The following is an 18973-nucleotide window of genomic DNA, read 5'->3' as shown; positions in this document are numbered from 1 at the left end:
AACATGCCCACTGTGGTGCACTTTCAAAGGCACAGGGCTCCCCTAGAGTCTTCTGAGAGATTCACAAACTAAGCCTGTGGCACACATAAACCTGTTGTTTCAGGCAATGCCCAGGAAAGCATGCTGATGACAACATGGAGGGGTCTTGCATGTCGAATGACAGTCTGGGTATGGATGCAGGCAATTAAGCAAGGATACACACATTTGCATCCTGCTGTACTCAATGGGGAAAAAAGAGGTTTACAGAATTCAGGATGGAATATGTCATGCCTTGAAAATTCATTTTTCTCTTCAGTTACTGTAGAAAGAGTATGGATGAGTAGATTGAATAGAAGCTTCATTTTTGTGTGATAATGTGAGTTCCATCATGAATGTAAGGTTATTACTGATCTGCAGAGATACTGTGAGAATGATATGGGTAGAAGGAAATACGGGAGATGTCAATGACATCTTGAGACAGAATATGGATATCAAATCAATTGTTCCTGTGATGAGTGCTGAGATTGCTGACTTAAAAATAAAATTGAGAGAATCTCCATTTTCTTCAGTCTTTGTCCTATACCAGCCTGTTTGCTGCTGCACTAGAAGTCGTGGACAGGACTAATGAAGCCCAAATGATAAATCTGAAGTACCATGTTGCCATATACCACAGGTTTTTCCTTATTCTCCTGTACAACTTAAGGCAGAAAACAGATGAAAGAAAAGACCTTTGGGAGATACTAAAAACTTCAAAGATTTCCTTCACAGTTATACTTGCAAGAGTTTCATCTTCAGGCTGGATTTCACTGTATTCCTTTAGAGGGAAGACCTTTCAGCTTTCATGAAGGAAATACAAAGTTTTGAGGTACTGTGTAGTTCAGTCTTGCAGATGGTATGAAATATGGATAAACAGGATAATTAATATTTTGTGAAAGCATAGGTCTTTGCTTTAGTTCCTGATAATTTCCAGTGCCATGCCCATTCACATACTGAATTCTGGCCTCATGCTGAGATGAAACTTTAAAAAACATCTCCTTTAATGTCTCTGTGCTACCATGGAAATGCAGCCTGGGTGTGCAGGAAGCTGAGATGTGCTCCAGTAAGTCTAGGCTGAGGCATTGATTTTGTTGTTAAGGTCATCATAAGAATCACTTAATGTTCCTACCTCCAATAAATACTGTTCTGGATTAATCTTGAAGACTGGAAAGGAAACTGATCCACGGAGTGTAGAACGTTTTTCCACTGGTTCATCTGACAATCTAGAGATCAGCTTTCCTAAAGGACTATTTGATTTCACAGAATTTGCCATATCCTTTTAAAATTGACCTGCCTCTGTGACCTTCCAGGTTCAATCTGCCCTTCTGCCTCTTCACATAGTCTTGTTAATTCTTTCTTTTCTACAGTTCTGAGATAGAGGTGAAAATATGCTACTTTTAACATAGAGTTAATAATTTAGACTCATCCTCACAGTCAACAGAAGAAAGTTTTATTTTATAGGGTAAATGTGAATTTTTTTAAGTGTGAGATTTGTTTTTTTCTGAGGGAAGTTCATAGCACAGGTCAGATGACTGCAAGGGTTTCCATTAAGTTCATTTATTATTAAGAGAATTGAGACTGCATAACTCATAATTAAATTGCTATATTAGACATATTTCTGGTTAGGCGAACTGAATCTCACCCGTGTAGATTAGAGCTGCTGCATCTTAGCAGTTTGCAGTCTGTAAGATGCAGCTGCAGCTGAAATATTACTTCTCTGCTAGTGTCATCTACTTTTCATGTGTTTTATAGTTATTTAATAATGTTATAGTTTGATGCCGTGTGATGGTTAATGCACAGAGTGTATTTTAACTGGGCAAAAGGATTCTTTTCTGCATTTTAATTTCTCTCATACCATCAGCATCCACCCAAGTTATTTCTTCCTTCTTTCTTTGATTTTTGTTACGGTGTCACTGGAGTAACTCCCATCACCACTGAGCATGGATATGCTGTTGCCTCCCAATAGAGTCCCTTAGAACACTTTATGATTAATTCAAAGCTTGAATTCTTTAAATTATACAAATGAATGTGATGCTTTTTGTCAAAACACCTCGTTGTTCAATCCCATTGAAACAATTAGTAGCATAATTGATAGCTATATTTGGGAACAGGGCATATCATAAAAAATTAAAGCTTGGATTACCTTAGAATCTGCCAAAATAGTTATTATAATGGTCTATGCTTGATAGTACTGAATTGGCTGCTTCAAGATGTACAAGATGCCTTGTGAGCTACTTATGAAATGCCAGGCACATAGAGCAAGCTTCTTTCTAGCATTTTCATTTTGTGATTTACCCCCTAAAATAAAAATATTGTGTTCCTTATCCCCATATTTACTGCAGCATCTATGAAAATCTTCACTGTCTGCAGATGCTTGTTTGCTTTAAAAAGCTTCTTTTTATCTAAGATCTTGTTGTCAGTAAATTTCACAGGTTTCCCCATTTCCTAATCCATAAGGATGCTGATGTTTTTTACTCTTACTCTCTCACCCTCCACTGCTGTGGAGAGCCCAGTTCTACCCCCTCAAGTGCCAAGAAACCATCTCTGCTCCAGTCTGGACAAGCTCAGCTCCCCCAGCCCATGTTCCCAGGTTCTCCAGCCCCCACCACCTTGCTGACCCCTAATGAGTTTGATCCAATTTATCAATCTCTGTCTTGCACTGAGGACCCCCAAGGTGGATGTGGTGTCTGAGTCTGACAAGTGTGGTTGGCACTTCCCTGGCCTCTGTTCATACATCCAGACTGTCACGGGCTATCTTAGTTCCCAGGACTCATTGCTGGCTCAGGTGACATTTACTGCCCACCAAAACCCCCAGGGCCTCTCTCAAAGAGCCACTCTTCAGGAAGCTGGCTGTATCAGGTCCAGAGAGATTCTTTCCCAGGGACAGCATTCTGCACATGTCCTTACTGAATTTCATCAGCTTCCAGTTCATCCTGCCTGTACATGTCACTCAGGATGGCAGCCCAGCCCTAGAGCAAATTGACAATTGACCTCTCTCCCCTGTTTGGTACCAACTCTAGGTTGATGCAGGTGCAAATAATGTTATTATCAGGAAAACCCTCCCACAGATTTTGTTATAAAAGTCAGATATATTTTAAAATTCTAGATTTTCTTTTTTGAACCCTGTGTCTGTATTTTGGTGGGAGAAGGTAAGCATGCAATAGGAAAAAGGAGAGGCAGGTTAAGATGGAGAATAATGCTCTTCAGTGCACTTAAAAAAATTACCCATAAACAAACTAGAAAAGTTAGTTTTCTCAGAGAGAATAGTTAAGTGATGAATAGAAGAGCATTTAACTGCAATTAGCTAAACCATTACCCCTTTCCCTGCACATTATTTCTGTTTTCTTCACTCTCAAGCTCTTTAAGAAGAAACTGATATAATTGCAGCTGATGTTTGTTGTTTCAGTTTTATAAAACAAAGTTTTATAGAGTATCTCCCAGCAGTCGGATAGTTTCAGGCTATTGGCAGATTACTCATATGTGATAAGAAACAATTTAGTAATGATCTTCTCTTCAGCTAAATATAGCATATACACTTTGTACACTGTGTCTGTAAACAGGGTATGGAGCATAGAGAAATTGTTTAATATTCCAAGTTTCCTTGCCAACTTAAAATTACAGTGATTATGAACACATACTTACTTAAGCAGAAATAAATATTTCTGGTGATTAAAACAGCAGAAAGAGGGGAGACCACAAGCAGGATTTGATGCATATGGGAACTCAGTTCAATTGGAAGAAACATCTGTTACTCTATAAAAAGAAGGGTAAGAAATCAAGACATGGCTGAAGAATATCTAAGTCTGGTTATTTTATCTGAATTTTCTGTGTATGATGCACTTATATAGATAACCCATATATGTCAGTGGAAAACACAAAAATTGAACAGCACAATATATTTTTCTCAAACATGACCCTTTTCTCAAGGAAGAGAAGCCTTGAACAAACATTGGATAGGCAGTTCTTAAATATTTGCTTTCTAAAGTAATCCTATATTCTTGTCACCTGTGTGTAGCAGGAATATCCTGTAGTTCTTTTTCCTGAACTGGAAGGCAGTCTCACTTTTTATTTCCAATTTATTTTGAAACAAAACACCATTGAACAGGCTATAAGGGACAGTGAAATATTTTTTTAGGTTAAATGGATACTAAATATTACAAGTGAGATAATAAATAAGTATGCAGCCCTGTGAGTGCTTTGGAGATGAAAACAATAGTACACAAGTACCCTTCAGAGGAAGGTGAAGGATCTACAAAAGACATGCATTTAAAGGTAGATTTTCTTCCTGGAAAAAGACAGCAACTTTTGAATTTTCAGACCAGTTTTTGTATGTATTTCATTTTGATTGTAAACAAAGAAGCCGTATTGATATAATTTAACCCATTAAAACACACAAACTGCACTCAGGCTTATTTATGTCTCTTACATGAAAAAAATAGTATTGAGTGCTCCATTGTCATAGTTCTAATACAAATTGTATATTAGGCTTTCACAGGAAACCTGCTGAGAGGGACAGGACTAAAACTAGAGCCAATTCTCCCTCCAGCTTCTTCTTTCAATGTATTTAATATTTCTGATTGCAGTAGGAATTTCAGATTAGAATTGCCACAGTGACTCATGCAATTATATTTTTTATGTTTATTTCCAAGCTGTGCTCTGAAAAAGGTTCTAAGTAGTACTCATTAGACTTTTCGAATTCTTAAGTATTTTAGATGAAAAATCCATAGCCTGTCATTTCAGGTTTCACACACAAAGTAGTATCTCTGCCCCATAGACGTCATTCTGTGTGACACTTCAGTTCCTTTGTTACTTCTAGAAGTTCAGAAACTTAGTGACTGGAGCATATTCATGAATTTGGGATGAAGGATACAAAGTAGGGATATTAGTTCAATGCACCACATTGTCCCTTAAAAACTGTCGCTGAAATATCACCCTGACTTTAGATCCATGGAACATCATTTGGCTAAAACTTACAATTTCTCAGTTTAATAATGAAAGACAACACAAGGTTGAGCTACAGGCAGTTGGAAGAGACCTGTTGGAGCTGCCCAGGGATCAGGTTATTAATCTCTGTTCTCTGGACACTTTAGAATTGGAGAAATTACATTCTGACTTCTGTGCTACAAAATTGATCTGCCAATCGTATTCCATCTCAAATGGTTATGAATTAAGAAAAAATGACTATAAGACAATTACTCTAGGTTTCATCTTCTGTAAAAATTACTGTTCATAGCTAAAGCAGACATACAGTATCTACTGAGGTCTGGCAGAATCTGGGTATATAGAAAATAATTTCTTGAAAGCAGAAGATATTTGCTTCCTGATGCAAGTGTCCTGCATTATCACTCTTCAGTATTCAGCAGGGCAAGGGTAACTATCTAGAAAGTTTTCCTGAACTGCAGAGTACACACAACCACTTAAACTAATTATTAACTTTAATATGGGATTTGTTGAGGGCCTGACTGTACATTTGGACAGTTCCAGTGATTTGTGAGTTACAGAAGGCTTTAGAGGAGGCTTTTGTATAGCAGTGTAAGTAGCTGCAGTATTTCCTGGATTCTTCATTTGTTAGTTTGCAGTTTCTAGAGATTGGTCTAATTTTGAAATCCAAGTTCAACTTCTCTTCTATGGTGCTGGGTATTAATTCACAATTAATGAAAACTCCAGTGAAGTAATTTACACTATAGTAAGTGTAAATCAGTGAAAAGGGATGAAAAGTTGGTAACAATAGGCCAGACAATCAGTGAGTAGCTAGAACTATTAGGAGCAGTAAGAAACTAATTTAATTAGAAAAAAATAGACTAAGTCTTATTAAAGGTAAACTGTTGGTCATATGCAAAACCAGCTTTAATGTTCAGAATAGAATATATTTTTAAAGAAGCAGGATAAGGCATTCCCGTCTTACAAGATTGAAAGCAAAATCTCTTTTCCTGCGTATGTATCTAGGAAGGATATAAAAATCAAATACACTACTACTAATGCATCTTAAAAGTCACATTACAATGTCAAAACCTCAGAATCTAGTTTACCACATGGTAAAGATTTCCTCTGGAGTTTCATTGCTGTATATCATTGCTGTATATATATCATTGCTGTATATCATCTTGAAAAGTATCAAATAGATCTGAGTGCAGCAATTTTTAGACATTTTGAGTAGTGCCTGCCTTTTCTTTTAATCCTATTGCCATTGAATATTTTTGGAGCAGGTTGCTCTCTGGTGTGCACTGTGTCAGGAGCTACCCAGAGGATATTTTGGAGCAAGCAATGCTTTGTATTTCCAGTCCAATTGCTACTCCTCAGCTGAGACAAGAGAAATTCCCTTCTTCACTCTGTGCATGTGACTCGCTCAGTCTGAAATTCTGAAGTGTGGTGTATCACTATTGTTGCAGTCTCTATTTTGATGTTCTCATATACCCTGGTGAAGTTCAGCGAGGGCAAGTGAAAGTTCTGCATCTGGGTCAGGGCAATCCCCAGTATTAATACAGACTGGTGGGTGAATGGATTGAGACCATCCCTCTGAAGAAGGACTTGAGAATATTGGTAGATGAAAAATTAGACATGATTTAGTAATGTGTACTTGCAGCCCAGACAGCCAACCATTCTCTGGGATGCAACAAAAATAATGTGGCCAGCAGGTCAAGGCAGGTGATTCCAAGCCCAGGCTGGATGGGGCTTTGTGCTGCCTGGGATAGTGGAAGGTGTCTCTGTCCATGGCAGAGGAGTTGAAACTAGATAATCTTGAAATATCCCAACCAAAACCATTATTGATGATTCCATGAATCCATACAAGTGGACCAAATGAAAATGCCATGCACAATCTGAATTACAAGAACTCCTGGAATTTTTGGAAGATTTTTCAAAGCTCATTTTGAAGAAGAGTGGAACCAAGGTTAAAGTTTGGTGGAGGCACTCATAGAAAATTTCAGCTTAAATGCTTAGCTGGTGAAAATCCTAGAAGTGACTGAAAGTAGGGTTACAGAATGGTAAATCATTAGACAGGCCTATCAGTACTCATCATATCCAGTTTAAACTACCAGGTCAGTCTAAGCAGTCGTAGTCCTTCCCCTGGTTCTCCAGTATTGCTGTCAGATGAACTCTGTAGGGACAGGCACTTTAAGGAGTAATGGCATTATTATAATTTATATTTTTTATATAAAGCTTCTGTCCCATTTTTCTGGTAGTACAGTACATTCAGTGTGTGGAATTTAGCTGTTAAATTACAGCTATGGAAATTTCCAAGGGGGAAGAAGCTAAAAAAATAAGTAGTTTTGTCTGAACACTGCAGGAACAGTATATGATCCCAGATCTATGCAACCAACTTTAGTGGAAAAGTAATTCTGAAATTAGGTCATTCAACAAGGAGCAGAATTTATATTTAATTTTTGTATTTGGCATCACAGACTCAGCTCTTTCTGTAGTAACCTCTTTGTGTCTATTCCTACTGATGTTTATTCATGATTTTGAAGAATGACAATGGATTTCTGCTAATGCTTCCTTCCAATTTAGAGCATTTTTAAACATCTATTTCTTCCAGACTGTCTTTTTAACTTCTAATACTTCTTCTCACTGTGCTCGTTTATTTTTTTGCCCAGTTTCTCCATTTTTCACCAGCCATCGCAATATTCTTGCCCATCCATTTATCTTTGGAAAAACAAACTCCTAAACTGCAGGGCATTGGTAGTGTCTGCTTCTTGTGGACAGACATCCTGAGATGCAGCAAACAGGCAGACAGCAGTATTAATTGCTCCTACATGTTTTGTTCTATATACGAGTACCATTAGGAGCTTTCAAAGGTATTGAAGGAGCTCTAGTGGCTGTCTCAGCTCATGAGAAACCCTCAGCGTCTTCTCTACATTTCCATCGTCCTGCACAATCTGCCAGAAAGGTTAAGGTAGCAAACTTCACATTGGGCTTGCAGCAGATTAAGTTAGGTGCTGGAGGTATTTGCTCATACTTCTGTTCTAGGTTCATCCTCTGGGTACATTTACATGTAATGTTTACTTTTTTGGTACTATTTGTATTGACATACTATTTCCAACTTATCAAGACTGGGATTAATCTGAGAAGACCCATGCCTACTACTTAGTAGCTTCTCTGCAGAGAGAAGAATCAGCTATATTTATTCTCTAAATAACTCCTTTCTTGTGCTTGCTTTCTTCTCACCCTATTTTTTTGTGAAACATTTTCTGGCATTCCTGTAGTGTTGTGTGCAGGGTGAAAACTAGATTAGTTATGTCACAAAACCTAATCTAATCCTTGAGGTCTGTTTGGGCTCGTGTTAATGGATTTTGTGCGAGAATGTTACAGATGTGTGAGCAAACAGACTGCAAAACACAATGCTGTAAATAAAGCTGCAGACCTTGAGGGCTGCAGTGTTTCTCAGGCTGCCTTTTCCCAAAGCCAGAGGGCTTCTGCAATTCATTTTGCTCCCACTTCCTCCTGGGGCTAGCTCTTTTTAAAGCAAATCAGGATAAAAGAGCAGTAAGGCCTGTCTGAAGGGACCAGAGAGATCAGTCTGCTTTACTTCATGCCTGTAGGTAGGGAATGCAGAGTAAGATAGCCTGCGTGGTACAGAGAGACACCAATTCTAATTTGAAAATAAGGGACAAAGGTGCAGTCAAAGGTCTGTAGCAATAGCATCTATTCATAAATTATACCAGCAAGAGCTACCCACTAATGAGAAATAAGGCAGTCTTCACTGTTTCTTATAGTGGTTTTGCTTTTTCTAATTCTCTTCCTGATATAATTTTCTAGCATATCAAATACTAATTACGAATTATAATTATGCAGTGCTATTCTTGCCCAACAGCAAACTGAACCAGGGTAGTATGAAATAAAGCTGCAAACAATTTCTCATTTAGGAAAATACAATTTTCTGTGTTACTGCTGTGGGAGAATGTTGTCATATCTCAGCTGATGCCATACACTGTTCTAGACAATCTTCTTTGGTTATAATGGTGACAAACAACTGTGCTGTTGCGTGTCAGGTTTTGACTGCACCTGTTTGCAGACTCAGGTAATTATGCTCTTTTGTCTAATTGCTTATTTATGGATGTTTTGCTCACATGTTTTAAGCAACACTATTTGATTGCAACCCTAATGGCAGGGTTCCCCTCGTTATCACCCTGTAACGCTGAGTTTGTCTGATTGCTGCAGGTGGAAACAATAGGTGACGCGTACTGTGTTGCAGCAGGGCTCCATAAGAAAAGCCTTAGTCATGCCAAAGCCATTGCCCTGATGGCACTGAAGATGATGGAGCTTTCAGAAGAGGTTCTTACTCCAGATGGAAGCCCTATTAAGGTAACCCCTTTGCTCGTTATTCTCAGCTAGGCGGTGATACACTGACCTGATTCATTTCCTTGTCTTCTTCTTGCATCACTATATCCGTGGTTCTAATGCGCCAGAGGCCACTTTTCCAAAGTTGGTGTGAACCTGCATAAAAGAAGAATCTGTAGACTGCCTGCTCTTTCTCACTGTTAATGTGCTTCCTTCCCATGTTATGCCAGTTCCATCCCCCGATGTCCCTGTGTAGCATTTTTGAAGTTCCTCTGCTGTTATGTTTCTTTTGGTCCTATATCAATACATTGAAAAGAATACCATTCTGAAAAAATATGTTGGACTATGGATCTTGAAGAAAGTTCTTTTAAAGCTTCATGTGAACATTTACTGAACCCAGAATAAGTATTAAAAGACTGAAGACACAGCATTTTCAGTTTTGATGTAAAACTATTTCAAACAGATGTTAATTTTATCCTACTAAAATACATATTTTTTGATTGATTTCGTTTGTTTTCCCGATAGCTATAGACAATTAATATGTGCTAACTACACTGGTACGTGCTGGGAGAGCTGTCTTCCAGAGCCTCTTCATATTTACACTTCGTTTTGAATAATTGCTGCAACTGTAGGGAAATTTTGAAAGTGTATGTTTTACTCGAAGACTCACTTTTTGTTTTCATTACCACTCGTTATTTTTCAGACAATCCCTCTTATTTTCACTGTCTGCATAAGAAAACCTGTATAATAAAGGCTATAACAACATTGCAGAGGAAATGTGTATAGAATATAATGCTGGGAATAAACAAATATTTTCAGAAAATGCTTACTAATCTCCTTTAGAATTCAGAAGAAAAAGGTCAGTTCATCATACTTAAACTGAAATTAGAGGTACTGGGAAGCTCATCAGCATTTCTTAATTGTTCTGTTTTAGGTGTAATAGACTTCAGGGCAGGAGGGATGGTGATATTGTAGAACGTTGTTACCTTTGTACCTAACCTGGAAGTTGTGCTTAAAAAGAAAGCTCATCTTTTCACAGAGGCATATTCTGATTTGTTTTGAAGTCTATTAAGATTAGGATTCATCTCATGTGGATATATATACCCTGTAAACTATGTTAATAAGGACTTTTGGAGAAGTCTACTTTAGTTTGTCCTAGTTTAGGTGTCTACTCTAGGATGAGATGCATCACACCCTAAAAGTGTGTGCTTTTTCTGTAAGGGAAATCTGTGGATTTAATGCACATGTGGATGGATGTCTATGCTGAGAGTTTCTACACTCTGTCACATGAGTCCTCCTACAAATGGCAAGGAATGCATAGTTTTTCCTAGTGGCTATGTCAGTGATCATCACAGTTAAAAACATACTCATTATTTCTAAATTCAGTTGGCATGACTTTTGCCTTCCAGACAATGTTAAATTGTTTAGAGTGATCCTTATTTTTGTTACTTGGCAGTTTTTCACTTAAAAAGAAAAATATTAAAGGGCCCATTGTGCCACAGATTCCCATTAGCAAATGTTCCATGTGCATAAAAAATGTCTTAAAGCAGCAGGGGAAATTCAGATTGGATATAAAGTAAATGTGGTGAAGCACTTGAACGAGGTTCTCAGGAAAGTGATTGTTGGTGCCAAGCCTGTCCATGTTTAAATGCTTGGACAGTGTTCTTAAATATGTGACTTAACTTTTAGGTTGCCCTGTGTGAAGTCAGGATTTGGACTTACCTGAAGTTCAAGGAACCCCTAAGTATCTGTAAGAATTACTGTGGACTCAGCAGTAGGAGACCTGCTTGTGACAGCCTTCACAATTAAGACTTGTCATTAAATATATAAAAATATTCATTAATATAAAAAAACCACAATGTAGTCTATAAGATATTTATATGTGGCCTGACTTTTACAGCAAATTAAATTGTATACTGTATTGTGGGTGCTTTGAGGTGGTCCTGTTGATACAGTTTGCAAACCAATTGCAGAGTTTTGACTGTATTTTGACCTTAATTCTTACCTGTGATTCATGTTAACAAGTACAAGTCACAGTTTGTGAGTCTTATTTGAAAAGAACCCGAAATCAAAGGGCAGCTTTCCTCATGCCCAATATTTAATAACTTTGACTGCTTTCATGATTTGCTTTGACTAAATTCTGACTTTATTCTTCAGAGCAGTCTAAAAGCCATTTTCAAAAAGTAAGACAAGTGCTTCAGTGAGTCTGAGGCAGTTTTTCAAAACAGAATTCCTACAAATAGGCGGTCCCTACCTTCTGATCCTTCTGATCTCAGGAGTAAACAACAGCCTTCTGTTCCATTACTGATGATTACTCAGTTTGATATGTCTAACTTTATGATTATGGTTTATGGAATATATGTATTTTCTAAATTACTTTGATGGATATATTTTGTTGTCATCTCAAGGCTGAATTCATCAGAATACAAGGCTTTACTTTTTTTGGTTCTTGAAACGTTCATTCCTGTGATAGCAGTGGGTAGCTTATTAAGTGAAGCTTAAAGTCTCAAAGAGTAAGGATAAAAAAGTAAATGAATTAATTAAAAAAATACCATATTGCATAAACAGGAATTTAGGATAAGATTTTCACTTAGTAAATGCATTAGCAGATGATCAAATGAGGCTTGTTATCTGGGTACACAGTTATCATATGAAGGTATTCATTGTAGAGATCACAAAAATAACTTGTTTGTACAGCCATGTGTACTTTACGAAAATCCTGCCCCTTAGAGCAGAGCTGCTGTGAGCAGTGAGGGACCTCAGGATGGTGGCCAGGTGTATGAAGCAGGTCTGGGTTATGCCCAGATGATGCTCCCTGCTCTGAGCCAGAGCTGCTAGCAGCTGATGGGAGCACCATGGTGTGCAGCTGACACCTGCTCAGGCATTCAGCACTCCCAGCAGAGCCAGAGGCAGCACAAGTGCACGAGTGGGATGGAGACTCTGTGCCAGCACTCCTGATACCTGTGTGAGCAGCCTGAAGGGCAATGAGAAACTCTTATTTTGCAGAAAGAGAGAGCAACACCCACAAATCCTGTCATCAGTGCTGTAAGACAGCCTGACCTCATAGAGGGAAATATTTGCAACAGAAAATGGGCTGATCATTCCCCTGTGAGTGATGGAGAAGGATTCAGGTCCCTGTGTGATTTTTTTTTTTTTTTTTTTTTTTTAAACTCACTTCTACTAGAGTCAAAATCCCATTCCTTTAGAATGAGCTAAGGCCTTAGTAAAAAAGAGGGACTTTTGCTGCAGTCACTGCATGTAGAATTTGATATACATTTTTATCCTTTCAGCATAGAATTTTACTTTGGAAGCACTCTTTTGATTTATATTCTGTACAACTAATTATATGTAGTGCTTTATGACTTTAGTCTGAAAATATTGATTTTAGATTGCCTTCTAGATTTAAGTGAGTGTTACTTGAGTTTGGGATGTGCTTTGTATTTTACTACATTTTTTAAAATAAAGTGGAATTACATTAATTTTAATAGCTAGAGATAATAGTGTGAGAAGAACTCTCCAGGGCATTGACCTTCAGTGAAAGGTTGCAATCCAGATATGGAATTCCTGGAGAATATTATTACTCAAATAAATTTTTATTATGCTTCAAGTCTTACTTAATTAATCAATGTGTGGTGTATATCCCAAAGACAGAGAAAAACCTCCTTTTCAGTTTTATTGTTTTTTTGAAAGGGCTGCTGTGACAGAACATACCTAGTTTCAACTATTGAGATTTCCCAAGAGAAAATTATCTACTTATTTTTGTGGTGTATGAAGGTTTAAGTAATAGGGTCATGAAGACATAAGAACTGGGAACTCACAGAGGGAAAGGAAACGATTACATGAAGCTGCTGAAATTAACTACAATTATTTAGATTAATAGTGTGCAGGTGTTCTTGTCTAAAACATAAAGGTTGAGCCCTACCACAGAAATTCAAAACATGTTGCAAAATGTTTTGCTACAGCAGAAAAATGTCACATATATTTAAAATTATTTATGTTACCATAACGTGAGAATTAGACCTATAAATACTGTAATCCCAAAATGAAGCAAATACATACCTTTCTTTTTGCTCACTTTCTGATGACTAGTTTGTGAAATACTCTAAACAGAGTAGTGCAGAAAATTTCTAGCTGATATTGGCTTCAATTTGATTAATTTATTCTCAGGTGAAATAGATGAGACCTTGCATTTTCATGGCACATAATTTGGTACTTGGCTCAGTTGTTTCTTTATTATCAAGACAGAATACTTGACACATTTGAAACTTCTAACCTTCAGATATGGATTGCCAAAGCTATTGTATTATTGGATTTGTAGGTTGCACTCAAACAGTGTAGGCATTAACATAATCTAATTTCAAACACTGACAGAGCAAACAGATATGGCTAAACTTATTAGTGTAGCTCCCTCTTAACTGAAGAGACTAAATTTAGTCAGTATTCATCTGACATGCTTGTAGTGTCTACTTTATAATGAAATATACGAATTAATATTTGTCAGCAGTGAACAGGTTAATGACCTCTCAGGATGAATGATCCCACTGGAAGTAGCTGAACTGAAACAGAGGTTTACAACTTTGGTCAGTCACAGCTTTTCTACTTTAATTTTAGGTGTGATTCAGATTTTCTGTACTTCAACTTTCTATATACAGGTGACAAACAAGGCTTTATGAGTAGAACCATTAGTTTAGCATGTCTAAGATATATGACCTTACAGCCATGCAGCTGCATTAGTTTTGGTTTATGTTGTCTATTTAAATACCTGTGATCCTGACGACTGAAACAATGAAAGCCTGAGTTTGTTAAATGTCTAATCTCTGCTTGCCAAGTGGTAAATTTTAACTAGTATGAACTCTGACTTGTAAGGGCACAGAAGAGTCAGAAAGGGCTCTGAGGATTGTAATGGCTTGCGGCCACAGTGAGTGACACACTTTTCTATGTAACATGGAAATGGGCAATGAATTTTAGAGTGCATAGCATCTTCTGCTGGTTCATTAACTATTCCTCTTTGTATTTCAGTGATATGCCACTTGGGTCCTGGACACAAGTAGGAAGTGCCAATGTTTCTTTGTATACACGGGATTTTTATTTTCTAAGTGAAGGAGCCATTCCCAAAAACAATGAGAGAGAGTATCAGGTGTTGTCTGTGTAATCCTTTTCAGTGTTTCTTGCTGTGCTTATTATTCAGGTTGTGGTGTGCTTGTCTTACGACAATGTAATGGTTCTATCCAAATGTACATCTTTACGTAAGCAGCAAAAGGTTGTCTGGTTTGTTTTAAGTTGTGAAGGGCTGGCTGCTGATGCAGGCATTCTCATCAGCCCTGTGTGAAAAGCTGCTGCATTACTGCAATGCTCCTTGCTCTATCTGTGGTCTCCTAGCAACTTCTCCCTTGTACCTAATGTCTACATCAGACTCTAGAATAGGTATGTAATATCCTACTTCAGCCTGCAGAACTTGAAATAAGAAATATCCCTGTGTTCAAAGAAATAAGAAACACTTCCACAAAAGAAACCTTTGCATTAAGACACTTTCAAGAGCTTGCAGTTTCACAGGTTTACCAGCATTAGAGCATCACAGGAGCTTTGGGGAGAACTCAGAGCTGCATGTCAGGGAAGCTTGGTACTTTTTCTTGGCAGCATGCTTGGGAGATGGTGAGGCAAAGTCAGTTCTGGTGACGATTCCCTGGACGTGGGATACTTCACGATTACACTTCCTCAGTTTGGCCCAGTGCCTTTGGCAATGCAGAAGGAGAGGAGCTGATTGAAGCGAGTTTTCCCAGGAATGTGGGAAATTCCAAGCTTTGTTAGACTACTCTAAGGGAAAATTCACTTTCCTCAGCCCTCCAGTCGTTTTCACTCAACTGCTTCCTTTTGTGTGATTTTAATAATGATCTTTATAAACCCCAAACCACACCCATTATTTGCAGCTTCTTTTGAAGGGACTTTGTCAAATACAGCCCTCTGTTATACCCACTGTAGGACAGTGGTACTGCATGTGTTGCAGTTACAAGGCAAAGTGGGGTCTATATGACTAATGGGTGCACAGCAGCAGCTTTGTGTAAGAATCTGGTCTGAAAAATTAGACTGGTGCTTAGTCAGCTGAAGAGGGAAGTTCTCCAGTGGGTTGGTCATTCTTTCAGGTAGTACACATTCCAGTTCTTAGGTAAAGTCTGCAGTAGATGCTAAATGTAGATTTTCAAAGCTATGAGGACTTGATTCTGCACAACATAAAGATCTGCCTGCCCAGGCAGAAGCATGATATTAGGATTGACAACCCAGTGTAAGCCAAACTTGAGTAAACTAGAAAGCTATTAAGATTTTTTTTTTTTTTAATGACTGCTGGAAGAGAGACCTAAAAGACGAGCAAGGAGCTAATTAATAATGTGAGGATCAGCTGAGAAGAGGTTTGGTCATTAGACCTGGCCGTTCTCCCCTCATGCCATGTGTTCTCTGACACTTCCTCTCTGGCGAGTAGGAAGCACAAATGGCATTCCATCCATACTTGACCCTGTGGCAGAGATAAAACATACTTGTAGAAACCAGGGTGGTTACCCAGGGCACCTTGTGAACTTTCCCACTGTTTATTAGTTCACGGTGATTTCGAGATGTTCACAGCTCTTTGACTCACAGTCTGTAGATCTAGCTGTGTTTGCAAACGCCTCTGTAATTCAGTCATACTTCCTATTCCTTAAGGGAAACTAAACCTTGCTGTGATGGCTGCACCTAGCTTGTAACTTTGTCCTGGTGCCTCAAAGTGAGCAGACGCTTTCATTTCCTTCTCTAGGTGCTATAAGCACATACAAGCACAGGGAAAACCAGCTAGCATTTCAAGGTTTAGATCCCTGCAGGGGCCACAGGATATGCAGCTGGGTTGTGGGATTAGCTGTAAGGTCACGGTGTGACATCTCTCACGGTTCAGCAGTCATTCCAGACACAAACGCCTCCAACTAATACTCCAGATGTCTGGCTAGTGGTAGAACTGGTTGGGAATTTTCCATAGGAAATGCTTTTTGACAGAGAACACTTTATGATAAAAAACAAATTATTGGGCATATCTACCAGATTTTTTAAAAACACTGATCAAAACTCACTTTGGAAATAAACCCCAGAACTTTAAAAAGAGTAAAGCATTGAACTTATGTTCTTTATGAGGAAAAATACTCTGCACTCTTGTTTACCTAGGATGGAAGATACCCTATGATACAGTTTTTCCCCTGGCCTTGGGTTGGGCCATTTTTTGTGGCTGCCAGAATATCACATTCTGGCTTTGACTGTTACAGTCAGTGGAGGACTCCCATGCTGAAGCTTAAATTTTCAGTTGTTATTATTTTATATTGACTCTTTATTCAGACAAAAGTAAGCAATAATAACAGTAGGAACACAACTCTCTAGGTGAATAAATACTTAAATCTGTGGTGTATGCTGCATTTCAAAAGGTTGATATTGCTGCATCTTTATGAAGGGGAGAATAGACAAAAGTCTAAAGTTGGAAGTGCAGCATGTACAATGATGTTATATGTTTATTATATAATAGAGACATAAAATTTGAAATAATTCATGAATATTTAAAGAATTGGGCTAAGGAATCCAGGGTAACAGAGTGCTGAAATTTTATTTCTCCTAAGTCCTAAATGTATGTTCTCTTTTTCCATTGGTATATTTCCTGTCATATACAAATTAAAAAGTCAGGTTTCCACTATACTACAAGACTATTTTCTCTTATCTCCTGAGATGGAGAAGAGATGAAAAACATTACACAAAAATTGAAAAAAATAGTGATATGAGAATATACAAACCTGCAAGAACTCACAGAAGATAAGCAGTAATACACTGACAAACAGCACAGACCACGTATAAAAATAGTGCTTGATTGGCTTTTTATGCAGTAAGCATGACCAGAAAACGCCAGGCTTGGATTGCTACCTCACTGGGTTAATAGGCACAGGTGATCCCAGAGGCATCGGAGGGAGATGCAGAGATGAAAATGCCATGCCCTTTGAAGCTGTAGAGGTGGTTGCTACCTCAGTGTCTGTGTTTCCAGCTGCTGAGATGCTGTCAGGCAGCTACTGCCCTGTGCTGCATCGCTAAAGCATCTGCCTCTCCCTTCAGTGACCGAGCTGTCAGCACCTGCTTTGTGCTCTGCCTGCTTGAAAATAAGGAAGCCTATTCTGTTCAGTGCTGGTGACATTTATTTAGTGTTAAAATCTCAGCAGATTGTCTTTTCTAAACTGGACAATATGCTGCTTTGGAACTATCACTGATATCCAGTTTCTCTCCCACTTCCAAGGGTCCCAACAGTTCAGTCACCTAATCCAAATGGTTTCCTTCATCTGGAGTCACAATGTACCATAAGTAGTATGTTTTGGCAGTGAATAGGAAAAATTTACTTCATCCTTTGGTCTGATCCTCCCCTAGAAGAAAGAGATGGTGTTATACCTGCAGCAGCCTTACAGTGTGCAAAAGTAACACATGCTCCTGAATAATGCAGCTTGGGCATCTGTGAGCTAGACAACAGTGCTCACATAGCTCCTTCTTTCATCCAGGTGTAGCCTGGAGAAAAAGATTCAACAAAGAGCCTCGTCCCATCTACTCCTCCCCTTTCTCTTGTCTCCTACTGCATGAGTAGTTTTGGTGAAGGTGCAGCTGGAAATACAAAAAGCAAAAAGGATAGAGCTGAGCTGTCTGCAGTGTTTTATACTGTATGACCTCTGTTACACATTTGAAGGGCACTGTTCTCCTCTCCACAGCCTATTAGTTCTCTTGTCCCTTTAATGTAATTTTTCTGGGAGGATTATGCTTGCTGGTAGAAAGATGCAATGCTTTTTCACGTTGCAAGAAGAACCTTGGTTCCTCCTTCTCTTTCCTGACCCTGGATTGCAAGCAGAGCCTTGCACCGAGTCCCAGGGGAGCAGTCTGTGGGTTGTCTCATGGAGATCAGTGTCTTTCCCAGCCCCATTGGGTAATCATGTAGAAATGTTAACCTTTATGCAGATCTGGCTCAATACTCTGGCATCCACAGTTACAGCATTTTTAGGAGCAGCTGCCAGCATCTGCTCTGCAAGTTTAAGAAGAAGAAGAAAGTGCATTTGTTAATGGCAGTTCACTGCTTGGCTTCCCCCATTCTCTCCAACATGAACAGTTTAGAGAAGAAAAGCCAAAGTCTGCAGTTTTAAGCACCAGTTAAAAAACTCTGTGGCATAACTGTTGTTATTATTCTGAGCTAAACAGTGAGTCATTACACTGTGCTATATTTGAGTGAACAGTTCACATGGGGGGTGGATGCTGGAGGATTATACTTGGCCTTCTGTTTCAAGCTGACAAGTTCAGCAACATTGTTCAACAGTTTCAGAATAGTTTAGTTCCCTAAGGAAGAATGCATTTCCTGTCGTAAATAAATCCATAAAATAAATGTTTCATGGTATTTCAACTTCCTTTCATATGAAACATAGAGTATTTTGGAAAAAATGCCAGTACTTCTGAGGGATTTGTGGCAGCCTTTTCTGTTCAAATGCCTTCTTTAAATCTAAACTAGAGTAAATGTAATTCAATGCAAATAATCCTCTTCAGAGACTTTATGTTCAATAATTTGAGCTATTTTTTAGCAAAACAATCTCCATATTTATATTGGATTTTGGTTTTGCTTTAGTATTTTAAAAAGACAAGAGAGGAGAGGCAAAACCAT

General features: G+C 38.4%; 1 protein-coding gene across 1 annotated transcript in view; it reads left to right on the top strand.

Annotated features, from left to right (window-relative positions):
- The window catches only part of GUCY1A2 (guanylate cyclase 1 soluble subunit alpha 2), a 150698-nt gene that overhangs the window by 82792 nt on the left and 48933 nt on the right, over positions 1-18973 (top strand). The window contains exon 6 of the mRNA XM_014877624.2: positions 9172-9315. Coding sequence (XP_014733110.1) covers positions 9172-9315 — 144 coding nt within the window. The remainder of the gene's footprint in view (positions 1-9171; positions 9316-18973) is intronic.

This window comes from Sturnus vulgaris, chromosome 2 (genome assembly GCF_052056855.1).
Source record: "Sturnus vulgaris isolate bStuVul1 chromosome 2, bStuVul1.hap1, whole genome shotgun sequence".
NCBI classification, from domain to species: Eukaryota; Metazoa; Chordata; class Aves; order Passeriformes; family Sturnidae; genus Sturnus; species Sturnus vulgaris.
Note: the sequence above shows the minus strand (reverse complement) of the source record. Positions and strands in the feature narration are given on the sequence as shown.